The 22,351-nt window shown below is 46.3% G+C and overlaps 1 protein-coding gene across 1 annotated transcript in view; it reads left to right on the top strand.

Annotated features, from left to right (window-relative positions):
• Window positions 1–22,351, top strand: part of WTIP (WT1 interacting protein) — a gene marked incomplete at its 5' end in the record, with an annotated part of 79,873 nt that overhangs the window by 25,633 nt on the left and 31,889 nt on the right. The window contains one exon of the mRNA XM_082489502.1: window positions 3,915–4,016. Coding sequence (XP_082345628.1) covers window positions 3,915–4,016 — 102 coding nt within the window. The remainder of the gene's footprint in view (window positions 1–3,914; window positions 4,017–22,351) is intronic.

Here is a 22,351-nt window from a genome sequence, read left to right as displayed (position 1 = left end):
GCAGGCGGGGAGTCATCTGTGCCATGTGTTAGTTGTTAATTTTAGCTTTACCATAAGTCTTGACGACAGGGCTTGGTTGTTTCCTACTGTAGGCAGCATGTAGCAGTTATCCTGGAGGTACGGTGTGGCTGTAAGGCAGTAAAGCTGCAGCTCATCCCTGAGCCGTGGCACGCTGTCAGGGGGGCGCGATAGCCACATTCTCCCTCTGACTCGCGCAGCTGCTGCGCGCTGAGGTTGAGAGGCCGTACAGAACCATTTTTCTTGGGTTTGCGGTAAACCTTTGACTGCAGGTTAAGGGAGGATGGCATTAGGCACAGGCTGAGTCCGACACAGGTCTGAGGACAAGGCTTGCCCCAAAAGTGGTTATATATTTCCCATAATACGTACTCCATTTAACCTTTGCCTACTGCCTTCTTCCCAGTTCTGGGCACCCGGTAAAGGCTGTGTGAAGCACCAGCCTGCACTGCCGTAGTCAAAACAGCACCCCAGGGTTTGATGTACCGGTCCCAGACTGAACTTCTTGTAGTGCGTAGGCTGCTGCAGGGAACTCCTACAAGTACGTTATAGCAGGGTGAGTGAAAATCGTGTCGCGTCAATACCTTCTCTAGGTTGTTGCTGACACCTTTGCTTGTTATAACGCGTTGTGTTTGGTCCCTGGAGTCTAGAGCAAAACAATTGACTACATCAGAAAGTACTTGTCTTATTTGTTGCTGGTGTGTTATTAGCATTTTGCTAATGCCTGAGTTGCCCAGAGGGCATCGTGCTTCTGGGGGCTGTGTTGCCATACAGTGCTGGAGGCTTGCCTGGCTGTGTCCAGAGATGTTCTTCTGACTGACACGGTGAAGCTGAGTGAAGTTAAAGGTGTGGGGAGCGCTGGCAATGCGTGGCAGCTAACTCCAGCAGGGAGTCTCTGGGAGCTCCTTCTCTTTCTGGTGTCATTTTTGTTGGTGATCTCTTACCATGGTCCACAGAGTGTGTGTGTGTTCGGTCTGTACTCTCGTGTTTGGTTGAACACTGCGTGAGGATGCAAATGTCTCTTCACCGCAGCAAAAGAACGCTGTGATGCTGTGCTCCCGCCCAGCCAACCTTTATGCAAACTTTGGGTATATGCAGCATCTTACAATGTCTTTTCCTAGCTAAAGAGGGACACCAGAGAGGTCTGTAGGAGAGCTGGTGACCTGGGTGGAAATGCAACAGTTGATGCGTTGAAGCACTGGTGGCACAGTTGGCTGCTTAGAACAGAGGTGTCGGGAGGAATCGCGTAACAGCTGAAGCGGTTGATCTGAAGTTGTGTCAAGTGAAGTGTCATAAATGAGACATGCTCGCTCTGTAACAGAACATTCTTCATAGGCAGCGTAACAAGTTTTGGAATTAAATCAGGGGGGGGGGGAGTGATGTAGCTGTTATGTCAAGGCTTTCACAAGTTCTCAGTGTGCAGCCTGGGCTGGGACTGGTGGAGAAGCAGACCTGCAGTCAGTGCTCCTCCTAGGCAGTTATGAGCTCACGCCATACTCACACCACAGCTGCATATATATATTTTCCAAAACACACTTTTGGAATTATACATGCGCTTTTTTAGTATGCTAATCATCTCTGGTCATTCGTTCCTGCAGTTAATGACTAGTCTCTTAGAGAAAGCAAGTTAACAAACTGACAGCTGCTCATAACAAATCACCTGCTGGAGAGGCCGACGTAAGTTTAACGTCCGCAATAAATCCTTCTTTTGCTTCTGATGGTTCAGTGGAGCAATGGCAAAGAAATGAGGCAATAACTTCGTTTATCAAAGCAGTTCATGGCTGTAGTAATGTGTGCATGAGAGCTCATAGACAGAAATGCTGGAGAATTGCAGACTGTGGGTTTCTGCTCCTCTTCGAGTAACATGAAGTGTGAGTGGGAGAAGGTAGATCTCTCAGCGTAACCTCACAGCCAGACAGACTATCAGTAGCTGCCAGTCCCGGGTGCATGGTTGGCACCACAAGACGGGCGAGAGGGTGCGGATGGGTGGGGAGCTGGGAAAGGGCGAAATGAAATGTCCTACCAAGACCCAGGGCTGACAACGGCTCACTTCTGGCATGAGCCCCCCCATTCTCCACCGTGTGCACTGCCTCCTGCCCCCGGGCCAGCAGGGACCAGGGTTCCTGCAGAGCTCGTGGCACGTGCTGGGACGGAGAGTGGGTCTGTGGGTGCTGCGCCGCTGCTGGGAGCAGTGCCTGCTCCTGCTGGCTGGTGGGGTGCCCTTCCCCATCACACCGCCTGCAGTAATCGATCACCATCTTTCGTAGGCAGTTAACCATTAACTCATGGCAAATAGCAGACCTTTTTCATAACCTTTGGTTGCAAATAAATAAATAGATGTAACAGCCTTGGATAAGGCAACAAATACTCTGAAATTCCCGTCTCCTATACCAGAGCTGAGCTAACTTGGCAACAAATATTCTGAAATTCCCATTTCCTATACTAGAGCTGAGCTAGCCGAAGGACCAGCATTGTCTTAATACTTCATTTGCGATGAACTGATGGACCTCACTGGCAGCTAGTTTGCGTTACAGGTTTAGCTTGGGACATTAGTGTCTGATAATGTTAAAGTTACAGCTCCTGCTTCACTGGAACGCTGAAATCATGTTTAGGATTTTAAAGTAATAATAATCTATTATTAATAGATTTATTGTGGTTTTTTTTTTTTAATTATTGTTTCATTTGGCAAATGTGCTCATGGGTCCGAAATGGCAGCTCTGTGCTGGGGTATGGAAGTAGCTGAATGAGAGGCTAATTTCTCTCTGTGATTTGAAATGTAAACACCAAGAAATCCATGATTTATGAAAGGTCTCTCCATTTCAGTATTTGAATATTAGTAGTGTAGGAAGATATGTATTTATTTTGTCAAATATAATTTTTTTTTTTTTTTTACCTTGACAGAATCCCATTTAAACAGGTCACGCTACACAGCCCAAACAGGTGGCTGTGTTAATGCTGCACCCAACTGAAACAGTTTTGTTCCAGAAAAGGCGTTTAGAATGTGTCTTGCAATAGCTTTGGGGGGGGAGGGGGGGGGGGGCGGCAGCGCAGAGATTGTGTTGTTTCCTCATTGCGATATTAAAGTTTCTACCAGTTCATAGTATGCTAATTCCCCCCCTCCCCGAGCAGCCTGCATTTGTATTTTCTGTGCGTTTGTGTGTATAAAATGTTCACAGCACAGCAGGGGAAGATTCTGGATGATTAAAGCCCAATTTTGTAGTTCACTAGTTCATAGACTCCTAAGTATAATAGCAGTTTTCTTGATGCTAACGATTAGTGCTAAGCTTGTGCGTGCACTTGTAGAAATAGGGCCTCAAACAGTACGTGGAGCGCAGCAGCTTCATTGTAGAGTTGTAGGAGGCAAAAATATCAATTTTTATTTTCTATTGTAGTGTTTTCAAAATCATACAGCCTTGTCCTGCGATGTACTGTCCCGTTACAATCGCAGGGGGGGAATAAACTTGAAATCAACGGTCCTGAGTGTGTGACAGAAGCGATTATTGAATGTGATGCGGTAGAGCAGTGACTTGTGAAGGTCTCACTCGCTAAATTATTTCTCGGGCAAACAGAGTTATTTCCGGGGAGTTTGCAGATTTTTCTGTCCTCTCTGGTTGCACCTGCCTCCTTCGGCTTTCTGTCTGTAGCCAGCCTCGGTCTCCCTGCATTGAAACGCCAGCAGAGGCTGGAGGCTTCCCCCCGCCTTTTATTTTGGGTTAATTTCCATGCATTTGTTTCACTCAAGCTGCCTGTTGCTGTCTTGGGTACTTGAATCTATTCAGGGTGAAGAGCTCATTGATTTAGGGCCTGACGCGGGTATGGTGAATGTTGTGAACCAGCTGCCCGGAGCTTTTTCAGGAGCCGCGGAGGATTCTAACTTTCATTCTCTTTCTGCTTTGTAGGTATTTGTATAAAATGTGGAAAAGGTGTGTATGGAGCGAGCCAGGCTTGCCAAGCAATGGGTAACCTCTATCACACCAACTGCTTCACGTGCTGCTCTTGCGGTAAGTCAGACCTACCGTAGCCTTATTAAGTGGCTTCCTTTTGTAATATGTATTCCTTCAGCAACCTCATCCTGCCTGCTTCCTCGGGCAAAATTCCCATGCAAGACTCCGGCTTCAGAAGTTGTTTTTCATTTGGCATCTGTAAGTGTTCAATGGTATTTTCTTAAGCAACAGCCCAGAAAAGTAGTATTTGGTTGTTTTAAGGGCTGCATTTACAAAATGGCCTCAACCCGGCCACTGCGGGCACTACATACTTTAGATCACTTGTGTTTATGGAACTGTAATGTGCCTTTATCGTTTTTACAGAAAACCCGTATTTTCCCCTCACTTTTTATTTGCAAATGCAACTCTAGTCAAGGATGTATATTTGTCATTTCTGTGTACGCATAGTGCTCAAAAATTGTTCTCTTATGTTTGAATGTGGTAAGAACAAACAGAAACTGCAAGTTGAAACATCTTAAGCTATTACAATATTTTATTTTTGTGGAGGAAAACTTGCGGGTAAATCGCTGTCTCCTCCTTGCCCGTTCTCAGGACCTTTTTAGGTTTCTCTTTAAATCTGAATGCGTCTGAAAGTGATGCGTTCTGTGCGTGATTTGGGGAAGTCATGGCTTTGCCGGGGGAAGGGGACTTGGAAAATTCAGGGCAGCACTTTCAGAAGTGTTCGCCTTAAGTCAAACATTGTGAATGTAAGTTGGAAACTTTCTCGCTGTCTTGTCTGTAACTGCTTGCAAATTCCCACCGAGTTCAAGGGAAGTATGAAAGCTCAATTTTCAGGAGTCAGGTAATTTTTCTTGATATACCCACACATTTATTTATGTTCCTAATATATGAAAATATTTGCCTGGATGTTGAAGGTCTTGTTGCGATACGTATACACAGCAAAAGATTTACTCTGAGCAGAATATGCCGAGTGTAAATTGTTTATAAAAAGGATTAATTAAGGATTAGAAAAAGAGTAAAAGATTATTGGCGTAGAACCAAAGAAGTTGATAATGAAAAGGCCATTGTAAAGTTCACTTGTGAAAGGAGAAGTGTTGTCTTTTCTCCTGAGATTTGTACAGATAAATATTGGTTTAAAGAAACCTGCAACCTGAATGTAGAATTTAGTGACCTTTATAAATGACTCTGGACCATTACCGGGTTCTGGAATAAACTCGCCTCAAACCTTCAGGGATCGCTCTTGACTGTGCACAAGTCTGACAGTGAACGAGTAGCTATTTTGTTGGCTCCCAAAGTGAACAGCATCCTGCTTAGCAGAGGATTACAAAATATGGTATCGGATAATATCTATCCACTCATCGCCAACATTAACCTAACCTAATTGCATGGGTGAATTCCAGCTTCCTCTCTGGGGCAGACGTTGGTGTTTTTTTTTTTTTTTTAAGTAGTCAGGATGCGTGTTTGTTACCATAGGGGTCTGTACGCAGGTCACTGTTCCTCAGAAGAATGTATAAGGGCTGAGGAACGCATTTTAACAGCCAAATACAAACCCAAGTTAATTACTCAAAAGCACAACAAGCTTTTCGGACTGTCCCGGTGGGGTGTGTGTGGCCAGTGTACATCTACCGTAGGGCGACTTGCGACGTGTCCGTTCGGAGGGTAGTTTTGCCCCGCCTCGCAGTGCCGGCGGAATTTTGTGACTCACGTAGCTTTCCGTGAGTCACGCAAACGCAGGAGGAAACGGTGCTCCAGGTTGTCTTCTGAGCTGCTGGCTGTGCTGCTGGTGGGCTGGAGGGCCCAGGTGTCGCCTGCCAGGATGTTTCGCAAGCAAGAAGGGCTTGGATTTCCTTCTCTCTGCAACCTCTGGTACGATCCCATCAGAAAGGGAGTGCGTAGGGACTTTCTTGTGTTTGGCACTGAAAAGGTGGATCTGCTGCTAATGTGGCAGCGCTGCCTGAGCGCAGGTAAAAACCTTGATTGAAGCTCAGGTTCAGCTACATGCAACCATGAGTCAACAGCAGAGCTTTTCCTCTCAACTCAGCTCCGAAATAGTATCAAGGTGAGCACAGATGGACAGGGGGTGTTGCATTAATAACTTTTTGGTTTCCCACTTTATGTGGGGCTGTGCAGTCCTTGGGGAAAACCAGAGCCATTCAGGGCAGTGCCAGCAGATCCAGACCTTGGGAATGACGCATGTGGGTCCCATCTATCAGAACTGCATCCTGGAGTCTGCTGCTGAAAAGGCTTTACAGGACATCTTGTACAGGCAACCAAACACAAACTTCTCGGTACTGCTGTTTATGAACAGGGAGTTCGTTTTGCCTTCAGTGTGGCATTTGGTGGGACCCGGGTGAGAATTCTGCACTCTAGTGAGAAAAAAACTGGAGAGAGTCCAAAAGGAGTTACATAGATGATCAAAGGCTGGAGAAAAGCTAATCGTGAGAGCCCAGTGTATTTCGAGTATCAGAAATGGTGGAGGGACGTGTGGCTGGAGCTTGTAAATACTTTTACCAGAAAACAGCGTTAGAAAGTGGTCTCGCACATCCTAGAGACAAACACAAGAGAGATTGTTTCTGGAGGCTGAAATTACACAATTCAAATAGGAAATCAAAGACAGTTTTTATACCATGAGGATGATTAACTGCTGGAACGAGAGAGCAAGAGAAGTGGCAGATTCTCTCTTCTTCTTTGTTTTCAAATTAAGACCAAATGTCCCTTTGGAAAGTGTTTTAAGTTGAGCCAGGCTTTTAGATTCAATACATAGGTAACCGGGTGATCATTAATGACTTTTATTAGGTGAGACGTCACAGCACATGGACTAATGCTCCTTCTGAGCCTTTGACGAGAGAGTGGAGGAGAACATTGGTGCTCTCTGCCTAAAGCAGTTCCTATGCACTAGTCCCCGTGTACACTTGGAAATCTGACATAGAGAAAGAGCGCAAGCTTGCCTTTCTTTTTTCCTGTTTTTTCCCCAAATAACAAAGAATGATCCAAACTCTTCTTCAGCAATTATCAATCTTACTTCAAATATAATGAACCTAGAAGGAGAAGGCAGTAACCGAAGAAGACAAATTCTGTACCTGAAGACATGTGATTTAGATAAGGGCCAAATATTTAACCAGCTACAATTAATAAATAAAAGAAATAATATTTCAAACCCTTGGGAGAAGTTGTGGTTTGGAGACCACTCAGGCTGAAATGTGATAATGAGTGATGGAGCCTCCCAGGGCCTCATTTCACCACTCGGCACTGAGTGTTTTCAGCTCAGCGAAGACAAGTGCAGTTGTGCAGAGAAGCGGGAAGAGACCCTCCGTAGGAAAGTCTGCCCGAGTCAGAGTCCTTTCTTAGGCACTGCTTTGAGTTCCACTTTGGTTTCGGTGCCATGTGTCAGTGCCCAGGTGGAGAAGGGCAGCACCAGGGAGCGTACAGTGCTTGCCCCAGTGCTGCGCTCTTCAACTCCCACCCTCGTATATCACACCATGGCTGGAGGGTTTGCGTTGCTGGTAATTAAGAGGAAAACCTGTAATAAGCTCACAGTTGCAGGCACCTCTGTGAGGACTCCAGCCTTGCTCGTGTAGAAGCGTGAGGATGCAAGGATGGATTCTCAGGGCTCTTCTGCGCTGACGGTGGTTAGTTCTTGAGAACATCAACGCAGAAAGATGAGGAAATATTTCAGAGATACAGTAAATAAACAGGAGACTTGTGTCTCCTTTAGACGTTTTGGTAAAATGCTCAGATGGTAAACCTCTTAAATGAAATCTCTTCATTGTTTTGCTAGGTTCTGGCAACTTTGGGATAAAACTCAGTAATATATTGATTCAGAGTTGTACAGGATGTCCTCGATAAAAGGAAACCTTGCCAGTGAGCTGAGGTCGGAAGAAGAATGGAAAGGAAAAGTAAATGACCTACCTAACAGGCACATTTTATGTTTTAAAATAAAATGTTGTGTTTCTGCCTCTTCAAAGTGTTCAGTGGGCTTTGGATAGTTGAGTCTCCCTCCCATAACAGAGCAAGTTCAGCATCTCGGAACTTTCTTTCAGTTGAGTTTTGTTACGTCTCTGTGTAAACCCATGTTACCTTCAGCAAGAAGCTCCTCGGACAGCTTTTCTCAGATACTTCTCTTCACGTCACGTATAAGCCAAAGTGATCTGGTTTCCTCGGAATCAAATAGTTCAATGTAGATCTTTATCCCCAATCTCTTAGAGAAAACAACTGACGTTTGTTAGGATGGTTTTTAAATGTAGATTAAAATCTTCCCTCAGCCCTAACACCAGCGGAACCCCTTTTAGGCCTTAATTCAGCAAAACACTTAGACATGTGCTTAAATATGTTACATTACTCATATGTAAGCATGCTTTGCTGAATCTTAAATAACGGAGATGAATTCAGGCAACAACACACACTGTCTCTTCTGTTCAGTGTAAAATTTTAGCTTTGGCAGGAGTTCAGTGGCAGATTTTGCTTACGGAAGACGAGCTGAAAAATGTCTGCCTGAAAAGCTCGTCGTCTAATCCCTCTTGGTAACGTTTCAGAGCATGACAGGATTTCTCAAAGAATAATTGCGATAATGCCAGATCGCTTGTGTGCTCTGAGTGCAGGTGATCGGTTTGCAGGAATTAACGGGCTCTATTTGATACTCATTACAGAAGATAACTAATCGGGTGCTTCCAGTTTGCAGATCGTAATGCCATCCACAGCATCTTTTCAGGCTGAAAGCTTTAATCCAGTGGCAACGACTGTAGAAGCTGCAGCGAGATAAATCTTTACGATGAGGAGTACGGCTTTGTTATTCGTTACTCTGAGGGTGTAGGCGCTGGGCCGGGAACGGGCTCTGCAGAGCTGAGGGTTTGGAGCCTCTGCGCTCTCAAAGCTGAGACGTATTTCACCACAAAAACCAGGAACACGTTCTGCTCTCTTGCATGAAGGCAAATGTTTGAGCATGCCATTCGTCTTTAATTTGCACTTTTGCCACTGGTGTTTAAGGCACAGGAAATCACCGCAAGCTCAATCAGAAGCCTAAAGCAAATGGTATAATCCCAAAGGTATGCGGCTGGGTTCTTACCTGGGAGCTATTGATCAGACCGGAGCACTCGCGGGGGTTCGTACCGCGGTCTCATTTCACGGGACAGCTCGTAAGGGTACCGCCTCAGCACCAGCCTTTGCCCGGACTCCCCGAGGTCACGGCTGCAAGCCCCTGGGAGGAGAGGAGGATCCCAGCCAGGGCTGGCGGCACGGCCAGTTCAAAAGGCCCGAGTGGGACCGGTGTAGCAGGCGGTATGGGTACCCTGAAGGTATGAAGAGCAGTTGTGAATTATCCCGTGCCCTCCAACTGATGGGAGAGGGGAGCTGGTTCCTGGTTGTGGACACAGCCTGCCTTTACGTGCTCGTATTGCGTCCTGGAGAGAGCGGCTCCCTCCGGACTGAGGCCGCTCAGTGCTGCTGTACGTGGAGGTCTATTAATAGGAGGTTGCTCGTGTCCCAGCTCGTAGGGAGAAGTTCCTTGTGACACTGGAATCGGTCTTTTGCGTATTTGCTGCCCTGGGTTGAACCTTTGTTTGCTCTTGATGGCAGTAAGGCACAGGACATCTTAAGGGAGCTGTGTCCCTTCAGTGTATATTTATCAGCAGTTGGTGAGTTTTTAAAATACCCAAATTCCCAGTGGAAGGTTCATTTTCAATTCATATTTGTTCTGTCCCCACAGCATATTTATAAGTTTGGCATGAGTCACTGCATCCAAATTGCACGCCGCCTGCAGCCTTAAATTAAATTCTCTGTGAATATGATTTTCACGCAGAATAAAACAAAATTCAGTGTCAAATCTGTGAGCTCCGCGCTGCGTGTCCGCCGGTGTTAGAGACGGTAGTCACAGTGGTACGAGTATGTGTGTGCGTGTCAGTGGCTTTTAACTCTTCAGTGCCCCAGGCTGACTTTCAGGTGACTCAGTTGCAGGTTCGGTATCTGTTCATCGACTGCCGCAGCTTTTTGCAGCTATTCTGAGCACCGAGGAAGCACAGCAAGAGCACTGAAGGGAGAGGAGGTAATGAGTATTGCTGCGAGGGGTACGTGGCTGTGCAGTGAAAGTCTGCTGGGTCGCTAAGGTCCTTGCACGCTTTTTCCCTGCCATTTTCTAACCACATACAGTTGGATTGGAGCAGACTGGAATTTTGGGATTTTTGGTCTGTAATCGTGCCAGAGCCGTTGGCTAATACCTGGTGCTCAGGGGAAGCCGAGCCGGCGGGTGATTCAGTGCTGTGCATGTGGGAACATTCCTCCCCGACCCCGCTGGCCTGGAGCGTGAGAGCTGGGTGCCCTCAACTCGCATAACTGCGACGGTTACTCAGCCCTGACTCAGACCCCGCGCTGGGATCGAATTCACGGCCACCTGAACGTTTGGTGGTTTCTGAGCCATAGCTGGAGCCGGCAGTGGGTCCCGACGCGCTGCGTGTGGGGCAGTTACTCTGAGGTGTGAGTCACGGGAAAAGCCAAGCGCCACGGAGAGGTGCGAGTTTGGTTCGGAAAAAGGACCGAAGGACTCGCTGGATGTGCCGCTGAGACTGCGGTTGGTGTAGAAGTGCAGTTGAGATAACTTTCGGCGTTGCTGCAGGAGTGCAGACTTTTGCCTGAGTCATTCTGCGTCTTTGGGATAAGTTACAGCCTGCGCTTGGCCCCGCGCTGTCTGTTCTAACACCTATCAAGACAGATAGTCAAAAGCTATTTCAGGTATGTCTGCAGCTGCAGTCCCAGACGAACCCATTAACGCAAAATTCACGGAAAGGGAGGTGCTCACTTTAAAAAGAGGAGTCGGATGGTGGAGATGACGGCTGGCTTCAGACCTTCGGGTTCACCTTGCGCAACACCTCTGAACCATGAATGAGTCTCAGCAAAGGAATGTAATCTTGTCTTCTGGTAATTAAAAGTCAAACTTGGATACCAGCCCCTGTAAGAGCCCAAGTACCTTCGGGTACCGATTGGTAGAAAAATGCGTCCTTTATCTTGATCCGTGGTTAGTCTGATAATATTCCAGGCTTTAGAAAAACAAAGAAGGTTGGGATGGGAAAAGGATAATCAGAAATGTTTGAGATGGGACTAACACAGGAACCTCTCCTTTATTTAGAACGTATTTAGTTGGGTTTTGTATTTTAGGAGCTATTCAGTAGTTTCTCTGCGTTGCACTCTGTCCCAGCTAGCTCTAGTCCAGCAGGGCACTGTGTGCTTGACTTCAGATGCATAGACCAGTCCTTTGACTGTGTCCCTTCCACAGACGATACTACTAGATGTTATATCACAAAAGGTTTTCAGTTCTGTGACTACTTTAAATGAAGTTAGTTCAACTGTAGGAGAGAACCTGTTTCTTAAGGGTGGCTCATGTGACTGGCCCAGTTCTGAGCCTTACTGCCGTAGGGACGTCTCGGATGCTGGAAGATGCATGTGCTTAAAGTTCTTGTTTGGTTGGGGGGTTCTTACTGCAGAGTATCGCTCTTCTCTGAGGTCGGCTTTAGCAGGTAGCGCTGGTAGGTGTGGAGGCGGACCCCCAGGGAAGGCTGGGGTTGACGGGCAGCTAGCCGACGGAGAAACGGGAAACGCTTCCATTCCCTATTTCTGATTATCAGGGGGCATGCGATGAATGGTTGTTCGGTGGTTTGTCTCTGGCTCCTTGTTTCTGTGAAAGGTAGTAATTGCGTTCTGCTATTAATTATTCCAGCATGAAATGCGTGGCTTTTGATGGTTATTTTAATTGGTGGGGGCTGCCCGGCAACTAATGATGGAAACTTTTCTCCGTGTTGATTGACTGACTGTAGATGTATTCCTCCCACAATATTTTTGTATTTATAGTATGGAACCAATCACTGCACCTGTGATGCTTGCAGTGGTTGGAAAACACATAAAGTATAAAAAATATACTCTTATTAACAAGGTTTCTGCCTTTGTTTTTTATTTCTCTGTAAAAACCACAGAGAACCTAATCACTTTCTTGCATAGTTTTGTGTGTTTGGAATGCCACCTATTGTTTAGTGTAACAAGATTTGCTAAAATTTCCCTGTTTCCTTACCAGCTTCTATAACCTCCAGGTCTTGATTGTCTTAGTTTGAAACCCACATCTCTTGTGTGGTTTTTTTCATCTTTCCCTTCTACTCTTTTCCCTCCTCTTTCTTGCCTTCCCCTCCACCCATTTAAAATGTTTTCTTGGAACACATCTCAGTTTCTCCAAGTGAAAAGATTCCCTTGGGCTGCTGTTGAGTTCATCTCTCAAAGGGGAAGAAATCCAGATAATCCAGAACAGAGCGCAGGCGAGTCACTGACATTATCAACAGATGTTTCTGTTTCCTATTTCCAGGTTCTGTAATTTTTAAGTATTACCTAAAAAGCAAAGGGGAAAACAGGTGGAAGGAAAAAATTGAAGAAGAAAACGAATGAACAGACATACACATAGTTGGCTTCTTGTAATTTTAATGACTTAAGTTTCTGCTATATGTTGTAACTATATATTTTGCAAAGTGCCTCGTCAGTGCTTTAGGAATGTCCTTGATCCTTTACTCGTCTGAAAACTAGACCCCAGAATGCCATGGCTCGCTGAAATAACTTCTAAGTTAATATAGATCATCATCAGTTCTTCAACAATACATCAGCTCCATCCCCACGCATGCCAGTTAATCAGTTTTGCCCTTCATCCCTTCAGCACTCAGTAAATCAGTTCTTCCTCCCACAGCCAATTGATCATTTCTTTTCTGGTGTCTATCTCGGTAAATTTGGCCCTCGCAGACAAAGCTGTCCAAGTACCTAAACGTGTCCATGCTCATGTGTTCAGCCTCACCTTCTAGACCTGTGTCACCTGCATACTCCTGTCATTTCACTGAATCTCTGTCTTTCCTTTGTCCTACTCCTTGGATTTGTGGATCTCACCACGACGGCTGTGGACTGACCCGAAGTGTGGTCAGTGGGTCACCATTACCTGATTCTTTTCCTGGTGTGCTGGAAGGATTGAACTTGAATTCTTGTTTACTGCTTATTTCAAGGGGGAGGTGACTGAAAACTCATTGATGTTCCACATCCGAAAGCAGCCTGGGTTTTGTCTTATAAATTAATTTTACAGCTAAAAGGTTTCCACTTCCACTCCTTCACTTTAAGGATGCTTTTACTTCTTGCAGGTTTAGAAAAGCTGTTTCCCATAAGAATCTTGCCATGTACAAAACAAAACAAAATAAGATCTTTTTTTGGTAAAGTTCGTCTTCACCTTTATAAAATAAACAGAGGGGGTGGACTTTGGCATTCTGTTTTTCAGGCTTTCTTCTGGCAGAGGATCTCGGCAAGCGACAGAAGAAATTCTTAGCTGAGAGAATCGATAGGTTGGTGGTGACAAAGGGGTAAATCAGCCCTGTGAGTGGGAGGACGGGGTTTTACTCCACTTGCTGCAGGCTTCCTTGTCGTCTTGGGCAGGTCGCTTTGCCTGGCTGGCTTTGCCCATGTGGAGCTAATTCTTCTCACTGACCTCACATGGGGGGTACTGTGCTGATTTCATCCATATTTTGAAATTGTTTGGACATCCTGAGGTTGAAGTACTGGAGAAGCGATAAGTTTTGTAAACTATTAAATAAATACTGTTATATCACAAATAGATGCTTTTGCTGGAGGAAACACTTGCAGTGTCTGGCAGCCAAGCCGCACAGCTGCTGCAGCATGCTACTGAAAATAATTACTTGCTCAAATAATGCATATTTACAGTTTATGGAGGACCATTTTGAGGATTATATGTCATTAAATACACGGACTAATGTAAGACTTTAAAAAGACTACTTTCCCAGCACTGCTCCCCAGAGCCCTTAGTGCCTGGGCCACGTGAACAACGTTCCCATTCCTCTGTCCAAGCCCAACGTTGTGTTTTTAATTTATTTTAAGTATCCAAGGAATGCTGTCTCCAGTATTCAGAGGACTCTGAATCGGATGTGAGACACAAATGCACCAGAGAAGCTTATCAGAGAAACAGGCTCGGCACGAAGCCTACATAAACAACCATAAATTTTTTCTCATTTAAATGACGGGACTCGGGAGGATTGGCCGATTATAGCTGCAGTGGGCTGTCCTTGGGCACCGAGGAAAGTGCTTTGGTGACCCCTGGTTTTTGACATGAGCTGAATGTTTTGCTTGCTTATAAACTTACTGTTATAGAAGGACCGGCTTGGTTCTGGTAAATTGGCTTCCACAGGTCACTTTCCAGAGTTGGTTACCGGCAGTGGATATTTTCTCCTATTCTTGGACTTCTCAGGAAATTTTAGTTTGGTTTTAACTCAGGTAGGGAAGAGCTTGTTCCCAACTGCTATTCTCTGCCTCTCTCCCTCAAAACACAGCACAGGAAGAAGCTCAGTAAATTTGATCTTAGCCAGAAAGTGATTTTTTTTTTTTTTTTTCCCCCCTTCCAATAAATATCTCATTTCCTGAAAAATCCTGCCTTTGACCAGAACTTCTACTGGGACTTTTTAGATTTATCATCACTTATGGCCAAATCCATTTTCAGTCAGTGTCAAAGGATTCTTGCCTTTGTGGAGAGCGGCGTGAGCTCTTAGCCGGGCAGCAGGAGCCGGCTCCCGTCGCGCTGACATTAATGGTGCGGTTTGCCCTAGGTGAGCCTATTCCCTCTACTTGTATAAAAAGCAGGTAATTTTGCAGTAGAGCTTTGATTGTGAACTCTGCGCCAGAAACAGTAAGGAATTATTTTCTGGTTTTACTGAGAAACCCCTAGTATTTTACCGCATGAAACCTGTATGCGGGTGCCCTGTGTTGAACAGACACAAATGAAAATGGGAAATCTTCATGCTTGCAAACTCGATCCCACAGTCTTGAATTGGGTACAGCAAATACTTTCTAAAAAGAAACCTGAAGCAAACCCCCACCATGGCCTCCCTCATGGCCAACGTCCAGCCCCTATTCAGTACTCCTCCATTTGTAGGATGACTGGCTCCATTTGGCAGCTGACGGGACAGGTACCTGATGGAGTGTGGGCAGAGATGATGGGGTGGGCTGTGGGGTCGGTGCTGGGCTGCAGAGGATGAGACCAGTCCGGATGGAGCTGGGACCTGATACGGAGATGCTCTGTGCTATCCCTTAAACGGTCGCCTTCTTTTGATGATCCACCTTCTCATGAGAGCTCACCAGCTCTCCTGGCTCAACATTCAAATAAATTCATGAGAGTTATTTCCTTAAAGTGGTGGAGAAAGGGGGAGTTTAATAACTTTGGGTCTAGTCCTGTGTTCCTTGCCTGCCCCAGCGGGCTCAGGGCATGCCAGGAGTGAGGAGGAGTTCCTTGGGGAATGGCGTTGAACATTTGCTGGACACTTGGCACTCTCACTCCTCTTCTCATGGATGTTTAGTGCTGGAGGAATGGGTCTGTGTCCTGTGGGCCTGGACCAGAATAACCTCCTACCTTCATTTTGGGGTAGTGGGGGCTCAGATGCTTCAGCATTTCACCCACAGCATTGCCACTCCTTGGCGATGAAGTGGCCGCCTTGCAAGCTGAGGTGGCAAAGGGCATTCCACCCTCTGTGCTATGTCCCACAGAGCCCAGTGACTGGCGACGCTCAGTAGGTCTTAGTTTGTGCGTGCCGTGACGAGAGCGCTGTGGAAGCCTGCTGGCGGCAGGCAGCATTGCTTGCGCTCTCAAAGCATCTTCTGCCGAGTGGTTTTGCTAGCGCTGCTGTCACCTCAGCGATTTGGGAGGAGTGCTTTGGCGTGGGGGGCTGTGGACAGCCGTGGCCTCTGAGATGGCCTTCAAGCCTGGTGGTAAACTTGGTTGTTTGTGAGGTTACTGGGGCAGAGTCATGCCCGAAGTCCCCTGTGAGTGCTCGGGGTGGACTGGCAAAACTGGGTTTCCAGTCCCAGGCACACAATCCCTTTCCTCTGCCCAGGGTGCGGGTGGCACAGAGGTGTTGGGTGCTTGGCGAGGGGTTCCCTCCCTGCTTTGTGCACTGTCCTGCACCCTTCTGTCTCCACAGCCTCCCTTTACAGATGCAAAACCCCTTTATGTGCCTTCCTTCGCCTGTTCAGGGCCCCATCAAACCTTGTCCTCACCTCCCTACCTTCTCCCCCGTGACTGGGCTGGTCAGTGCCCAGCACTGCTGTGTCAGCCCAGCCTTGGCGTGGGACGGGGGTCCCTCCTCCCGCATTCTCCGGGCAGGGGCTCTGCTTCCAGCACCGCTCCCCATTCACCATGCTGCCGCCTCCTCCTCCTCCTCCTCCCCTGATTTTTCTTACCTAAAACCATCAAACCTTTACTCTGTGTTTGCCACACTCCTTGAACTTGCGCTGTGTTTGGAGTAGTAGCAATAAAAGCGAATGATGAGCTAGGCAAGAAATAGGCAAAGAATTTGAAGGAGAGAAACTTTTGAAGTATCTGCTGTAAGAAGAAGTAGGATTAGCAGCGGCTGCTGGTGTAGGGGACTCCCAGTGCCCGCGCACATGCAGAATACGGCCCCTGACGCCTGCCAGCTCTTTTAATCATGCCTCTGCGGAGTGAAAGGCACCTGATTTAATGCAAATTTAAAAGCAGGAATGGATTTAGCAACCACTTTTGATTACTGACTGCTGTGTCTCAATGGTTGTCTATCAGCGCGTTTTAAAACACAAGCGTGGTGTGTCCTGACATTAAATTGGATATAGTCATGGAACTTCAGTCACTTAACTCTGCTAGCTGCCCGGGTACTCTGCACTGTCATTCTTCCAGCTGCCTTCCCTGCAAAATTTTTCCTGGAAATGATGCAAATAACTTATTTAAGTGAGTCAGTGGATTACCTACCTTAGGAACCTCAGCAGTGCAAATTCAGACCTATGGAAACTGTGCTGAATCGGTATGAACAGTCCCGTGGTCTCTAGAGCAGCACTCTCCAAAGGGGGGTGCGCGCACCCCAGAGAGTGCTCCAGATGATCCATTAGGGTGTGGGAAGAAGATGCTTCAGTAGTAGACATATATAATTCATAAGTAAATAAACGTACGTGTATTGGTGGTGCATGCTCCAACAGTTTTTACTGATAGGGGAGCACAGTCAAAAAAGTTTGGAGACCACTGCTCTAGAGGAAGGCAGCCAAAAGAATACACAGCCACCAGGACTTGTTTTGCTGTTTCTCCAAGTTATTTAACAAAGGAGAATGTATACGTTTGGGGAAACAAGGGTGGAAATCATCTGCTTCAACTCTTAAGAGGGCATGTAGGTAAGAGCCACGTTTTCTAAGCCTTGTTTTTGAACAGATGCTATTTTTTATTACCCTGGTTAAATTCCAGTAGCAAATCATCCCTGTTGTTACAACTGTTCTTTTTCAGGCGTGCTGTGTGAGGTTGGCTCAATTAAAATGGCCAGCGGCTAATATCTCAGAAGTACTGTGGTGTCTAGATGATGATAGTGAAGATTTTTTGGTGTTACGTGCAGAGAAGGCGCAGCACGGATGCTGGCAGATGCAGACGTGCTGTACCTGCACACTGAAATCTCAGGGAGATTCCAGTTAAATATGTGCAAAGGGGAAAGTTGCCCTTTATCAGTGAAGTTCTGCTGCTGATTCTGTGCAGTTTTGAATGATTAACGTTGGGATTTAGAGCAGCCAATGCATTTGGTGTTTGTGGTTTGCTGTATAGTTGCTTTTTCGTATTTGCTGTATAGCTGCTTTTCCACCTAGCCCAGATGTCGGGCTGGCGAACAGGGTATGCGAAAACAGAAAACCAGGGAAAATCAAAGGAAGGAATAACCAAGTTCGATACGAGCATGGTCAAAGGCAGAGGTTTTCATTGTCTTAGTCACCACTGGCTGTAGTGGCGAGCTGATGTCTCATGCTGGGTAGAGAAGAGAGGAAGGAAGTGGATTTAGTGGAAAATTGATTGCATCTACTTGGGCTCTTTCCAGCTGAATCCTGAGTTAAGTACATTCATCCTGAACTAATCGTTGGGGAGAATTGACTGAAATCTCACATACTTCTTAAAAGGAAAGCTAAGCATTAAAGGAACAATATCCTTATTGTACCTGAGTGCCAGAAGAAGTGAGTGTACTATCAGGAGCCCTACCTGTTCAGCGCTCTGTCTTGGAAGCTGCTTGTGGTTTGAGTTCAAGTGTGACCTGGTGCCCGAAACTGTGGGCAGTCCACCACAAAACATCAAGGACAGGCCATCTTGGAGGGCTGCTTTCTGATTGTATTTCAAATTGGCTGAGCAAGCACCAGCTCATTTCAGTAATTCAGTATAATTTTTGGGTTTATTTTATTTACAGCAAAGTATACTGGAATATTGTTTAAAACACGTATGTAAGGTCCTAGCAAGGCTTTGTTCAAAGTTATGCAGAACAAATCTGAAGTAGCGTTATTAACATCAGCATAATTGTTCACCAGTATGAGCGAGAGAAGAGTTGTCTCTCTGTGCAGTTCTTTCAAACTTATTGCTAAGTAATCTAAACCCAAAGAACGTGCTTCTTTGGGTTTAGATTACTTTGGGTTCCCACGTTTGGGAACGTGCTTCGAAACTGGCAGAATGTTTTAATACTTTGCCATCTTGAGAATATTCAGATTTTTTTTCCAGTGCGTACTAACCTTTCTGAGCTTTCTTAGCACTTCTGGTCCCGAGGACCATTCCCCGGTACCTTCTTCCATTATCACAGGAATAAAAAAGTTCCCACTGTTGCTAAAGATGCCATCTCTATGCACTCAACAATCTCACTTCATTGCGAAGATTTATCTCAAGGGTATGAGAATTGAGCACTGAGAGCTTGCTTTCACAAACTCATGGGTGCTGTTGGTGTTGGCTGTTGAGCGCCTTCTGGATGTGACTCAAATCGGGCATTGCTGGTGTGTGTAGGTTCAGCAGCAGCACCCTTTGATGCTGCTCACAACGAGGTGCTGACGCATACGATGCTACTGGGAGGAAGAAAGTAAACTGTTCCTGTGCAAATCCATTCTTGTTTTTCTGAGACAACGCAGAAGATGGTTTAGGGAAATTGCTCATCTCCCTTGGGGCTCTCTTGCATGTTTCCACAGGATTGGGCTGTGTCCACTCCATTTGTTCAGCATGTTTTTGCGTATGAAGTATGAGGAGAGAAGGTGATGCTGCGGTGCAGTCCGTGCAGAGATGACACGCAGAAATCTGACTTGTCGTTCCAGCTCTTGATCAGATTCTGGATCATCTGCTTCAGAGCCAGGCCAAGCTGATTCTTAGTTGAGGCTGAACTTGAACAAAGAAGATAATAATGACTTGCAAGAAAGAACCTGGTAGCAATGGTGAGGGCCTGCAGTGCCCTCAGTTCAGCAAGTTCACCTAACTTTTGCCAGTTAAGTTTGGCAGGTGGAGTCTCTGGTGGGTTCTCGCCCCGCTCTGACTGTACAGATGGCAGTAGGGACCAAACATATTTTTTTTCCTTCCTTTTTTTTTTTTTTACCCCTCTTTTTTCCCTTTTCCTCCTTTTGTCTTACTGGAATACGGTGGCTTCTTGTGGTTGTATTCCCATAGAAGTTCTCTCGCGTGGGTATTACAGCAGTTCACTCCTCGTGAGGGCTGCTCATTAACTTCCGGCAGTGCAGAACTCGGTGGCTTGGTCATGTCTCCTGCAGGGAGCTCATACACAGAGGGTGAACTTTTTGAGTCAGGGACTATTGGTTCCGCTTATACGTGTCCACTTCCGTGCAGTACAAAGAAGACCTGAGCAGAGTCTCAAAAAGCTGCTAGGTAAAAATACCAGTTGTGCCTGTGATCGGCATCCCGTTCATTTCCAGGTGCAGCTTAAGACTGAAGTTTCAGGCTTTGACGTACAAAGCTCTTCTGTGGTCTGGTGGTGATGATTGGAGAGGCTGCTTCGTTCTTTAGGATGCAACAGAAGCTTGAGATCAGCAGAAGTTTAAAACAAACAAAAGGGAATGCTTCATACAGTGCATGTGGAACTCACTGCCATAGGGACAGCGTGGAGGCCAAAAGTATAAATGATCTCATAGAGGAATTGGACAAATTCAAGAAGGATTGGTCCAGCGAGGCTATTAAACATAATAGTTATGATGCAACCTGCGGTGCAGGAAGGCCTTAAGTGCCGGCTGCTGGAAGCTGAGAGGTTATTCTTGGGAACGCATCAGCCTGAGCAAGCCCTGGTTCTCATGCTCTTTCCCGTTGAGCTTCCACTCTTGGCCAGAGCTGGAGACAGGATACCGCGCTAGAGGGTTCCTCGTTGCTGCCGTGGTGGTGGTTCTCAACTGGAGTTTGAGTGCAAACCACCCACCATGTCGCGTGGGTAGCGGCCAGCGAGGCTGCTGGGGCAGGTTGCGTCCTGCAGAGTCAGGAGGGCTTGGGCTGGAACAGGCGGCACTGTGGTGGTGGATTTGTTTTGCCGTAGGATGGGCTGGCACTGGGACACTGGGATGGCCTGGTAAGACAAGTACTCTTGGAAGTCCTGGCTTACCGGCAGCAGCTGGAAAAGCGGAATTCTTTGCTGATAGCAAGCAGGGTCTGTGATGGAACCGTGAAAGCTTCCCAGAGTGGAAGGTACCGTAGGGGAAGAGCTGCACCCCCTTCCCTCCCAGCTTGCTGGGCGGTGGGGAGGCCGCTCGTGGTTTTTACCCAGTGCTCTGTGTTGCTTTGCTCTTGTTCTTCACTTCTTTTTTGCATTTGTAAAGCCAGCTAGCCTTGGAAAAAAACATCTTAATTGAAGTACATTTGGAGCTTTATTTTATGTTTCCCTGTTAGCGTGTCCGCTTGCTAGCTTATTAAGAAATATATTTTAAGATATATGTTAATATATAGGCCCAGAATAGCTATTGGATCAATGCAGGCTGTTGTATTTCTGTTTTTAAATACATGCCTGGCTTATGTTTTCACAAACTCCTTTTCAACATAAGTTCTTCTGTTGGAGCTCCATGGAAATAATTTATGCCTTAACCCTGAAATTGATGGGTGGTATGGGATAGGATAAATACATAAGTGGGAGAGAAAGGAAACATCTGCCAATTTTAACTTTTGCAAATTATATGTAAGCTTGAAAGTATCTGCTAAGTTTATAATACAGTCTGCACAGGAACGCTTTGCCCGAGTACCAGAGGTCAGAGATCTTCTTGTCCCTGCAGCATTAAGTAACCTTTTGGTTAAATAACCTGACCGAAGAGGAGGAGGGGGAGAGAGAAAGGAAGAGAGAATTCCACACTAGAGTAAACATGGCACGGAGATTATGGATACCCTGCCAAGAAAGGTGGGGTTTTCCAGCAAGGTAACAAAAGATACTAGCTATCTGTCTACATAATCCTGCTGGAGACCGGCGGTTTGAGTCATGCAGCGAGGCTGGGGCAGAAAGGCACCCTCCACGTCCTCTCCACCCCGTCTTGGGCTTGCTGGCTTCGGCGGTGGCGGATGATGCAGAGTGGTCAGAGCACCACACGTTCCCTGCCTCGGTGCAAAAACGTGAGGGTTTTTGGCAGCGAAGGCGTGTTTTCTGGGTAGAAAGGTGTTTTCTTCAGTGCGATCGATAGCTGACACGAGGCAAAATCCTAGGGAAGATAATGAAGTTCTTCATTTTGACATCGTGGCAGGTTAAAGTAAACTGCAGAGGCGAGTCTAGAGTTTACCCTGGGCTACAAACATGTCAAAATGATAAACTGCCTTGTTTTCATCTGGATTTTACCGCACGTTAGCGAGTGCATAGCAAAGACAGACGTTTTTTTCTGGCGAAGAGAGTACCTTGGGGCAGGTCTATGGCTCGTATAAACGGTCGTGAATTCGGTGATGCTGTCAGGCTTTACCCCAGCTGCAAACCCGGCTGAGCCCGGCGTGTGCGGTGGGAGGAGGTGCGTGGTACGGGCACGTCCGTGGGGCAGGAGCTGGCGCGAGGCTCCGTGCTGGAGAGGTGGCGCGGAGCCTGGAGAACAGCCCAGAAATGGAAATGATAATTGTATTGTACAAGAGTGTACTTTTGTGAGAGTCCAAGTGAGAGCTGGGCAATGGTAAGCGGGAGGAAAAATGGTTAACTGCCATCTGCCCCTCCAGGAGGGTTCGACTTGAGATAGAGGGTGGGAGTGAATACTGACTTTGTAGCCACGGTTAATTTGCACTGAAAAGCTCTTTTTTACTGTACAAATATGAATTAGTATAGGAACTTAAGCGATGGAGGAATTTTCAATTAAGATTTAAAAAATAATTAACTTAAAACTATAACTTAAATTACTTTTTGAACAACTTTTATGCTTTCCCTGTATCGATATTTTTAAAAAGTAAATCTCCTGTTCTCTTAAAAGTGTTGGTTCATCTCTTGGTGTGTCTGCCTACCTGATGATAATATTTGATTAGAATTTGTTCACAGACTCTGAATACTCTTTCCTGAAAGAATCTATGTAAAGGGAGAAAACAATACACATCCTGTACTCCACCTTCATAGGCCTCTAGCATACGATGCCACCTT

This window comes from Vanellus vanellus (assembly GCF_965231255.1).
Source record: "Vanellus vanellus genome assembly, chromosome: 12".
Classification (NCBI taxonomy): Eukaryota; Metazoa; Chordata; class Aves; order Charadriiformes; family Charadriidae; genus Vanellus; species Vanellus vanellus.
The sequence above is the reverse complement of the archived record's forward strand: the minus strand, read 5'-3'. Positions and strand labels throughout refer to the sequence as shown.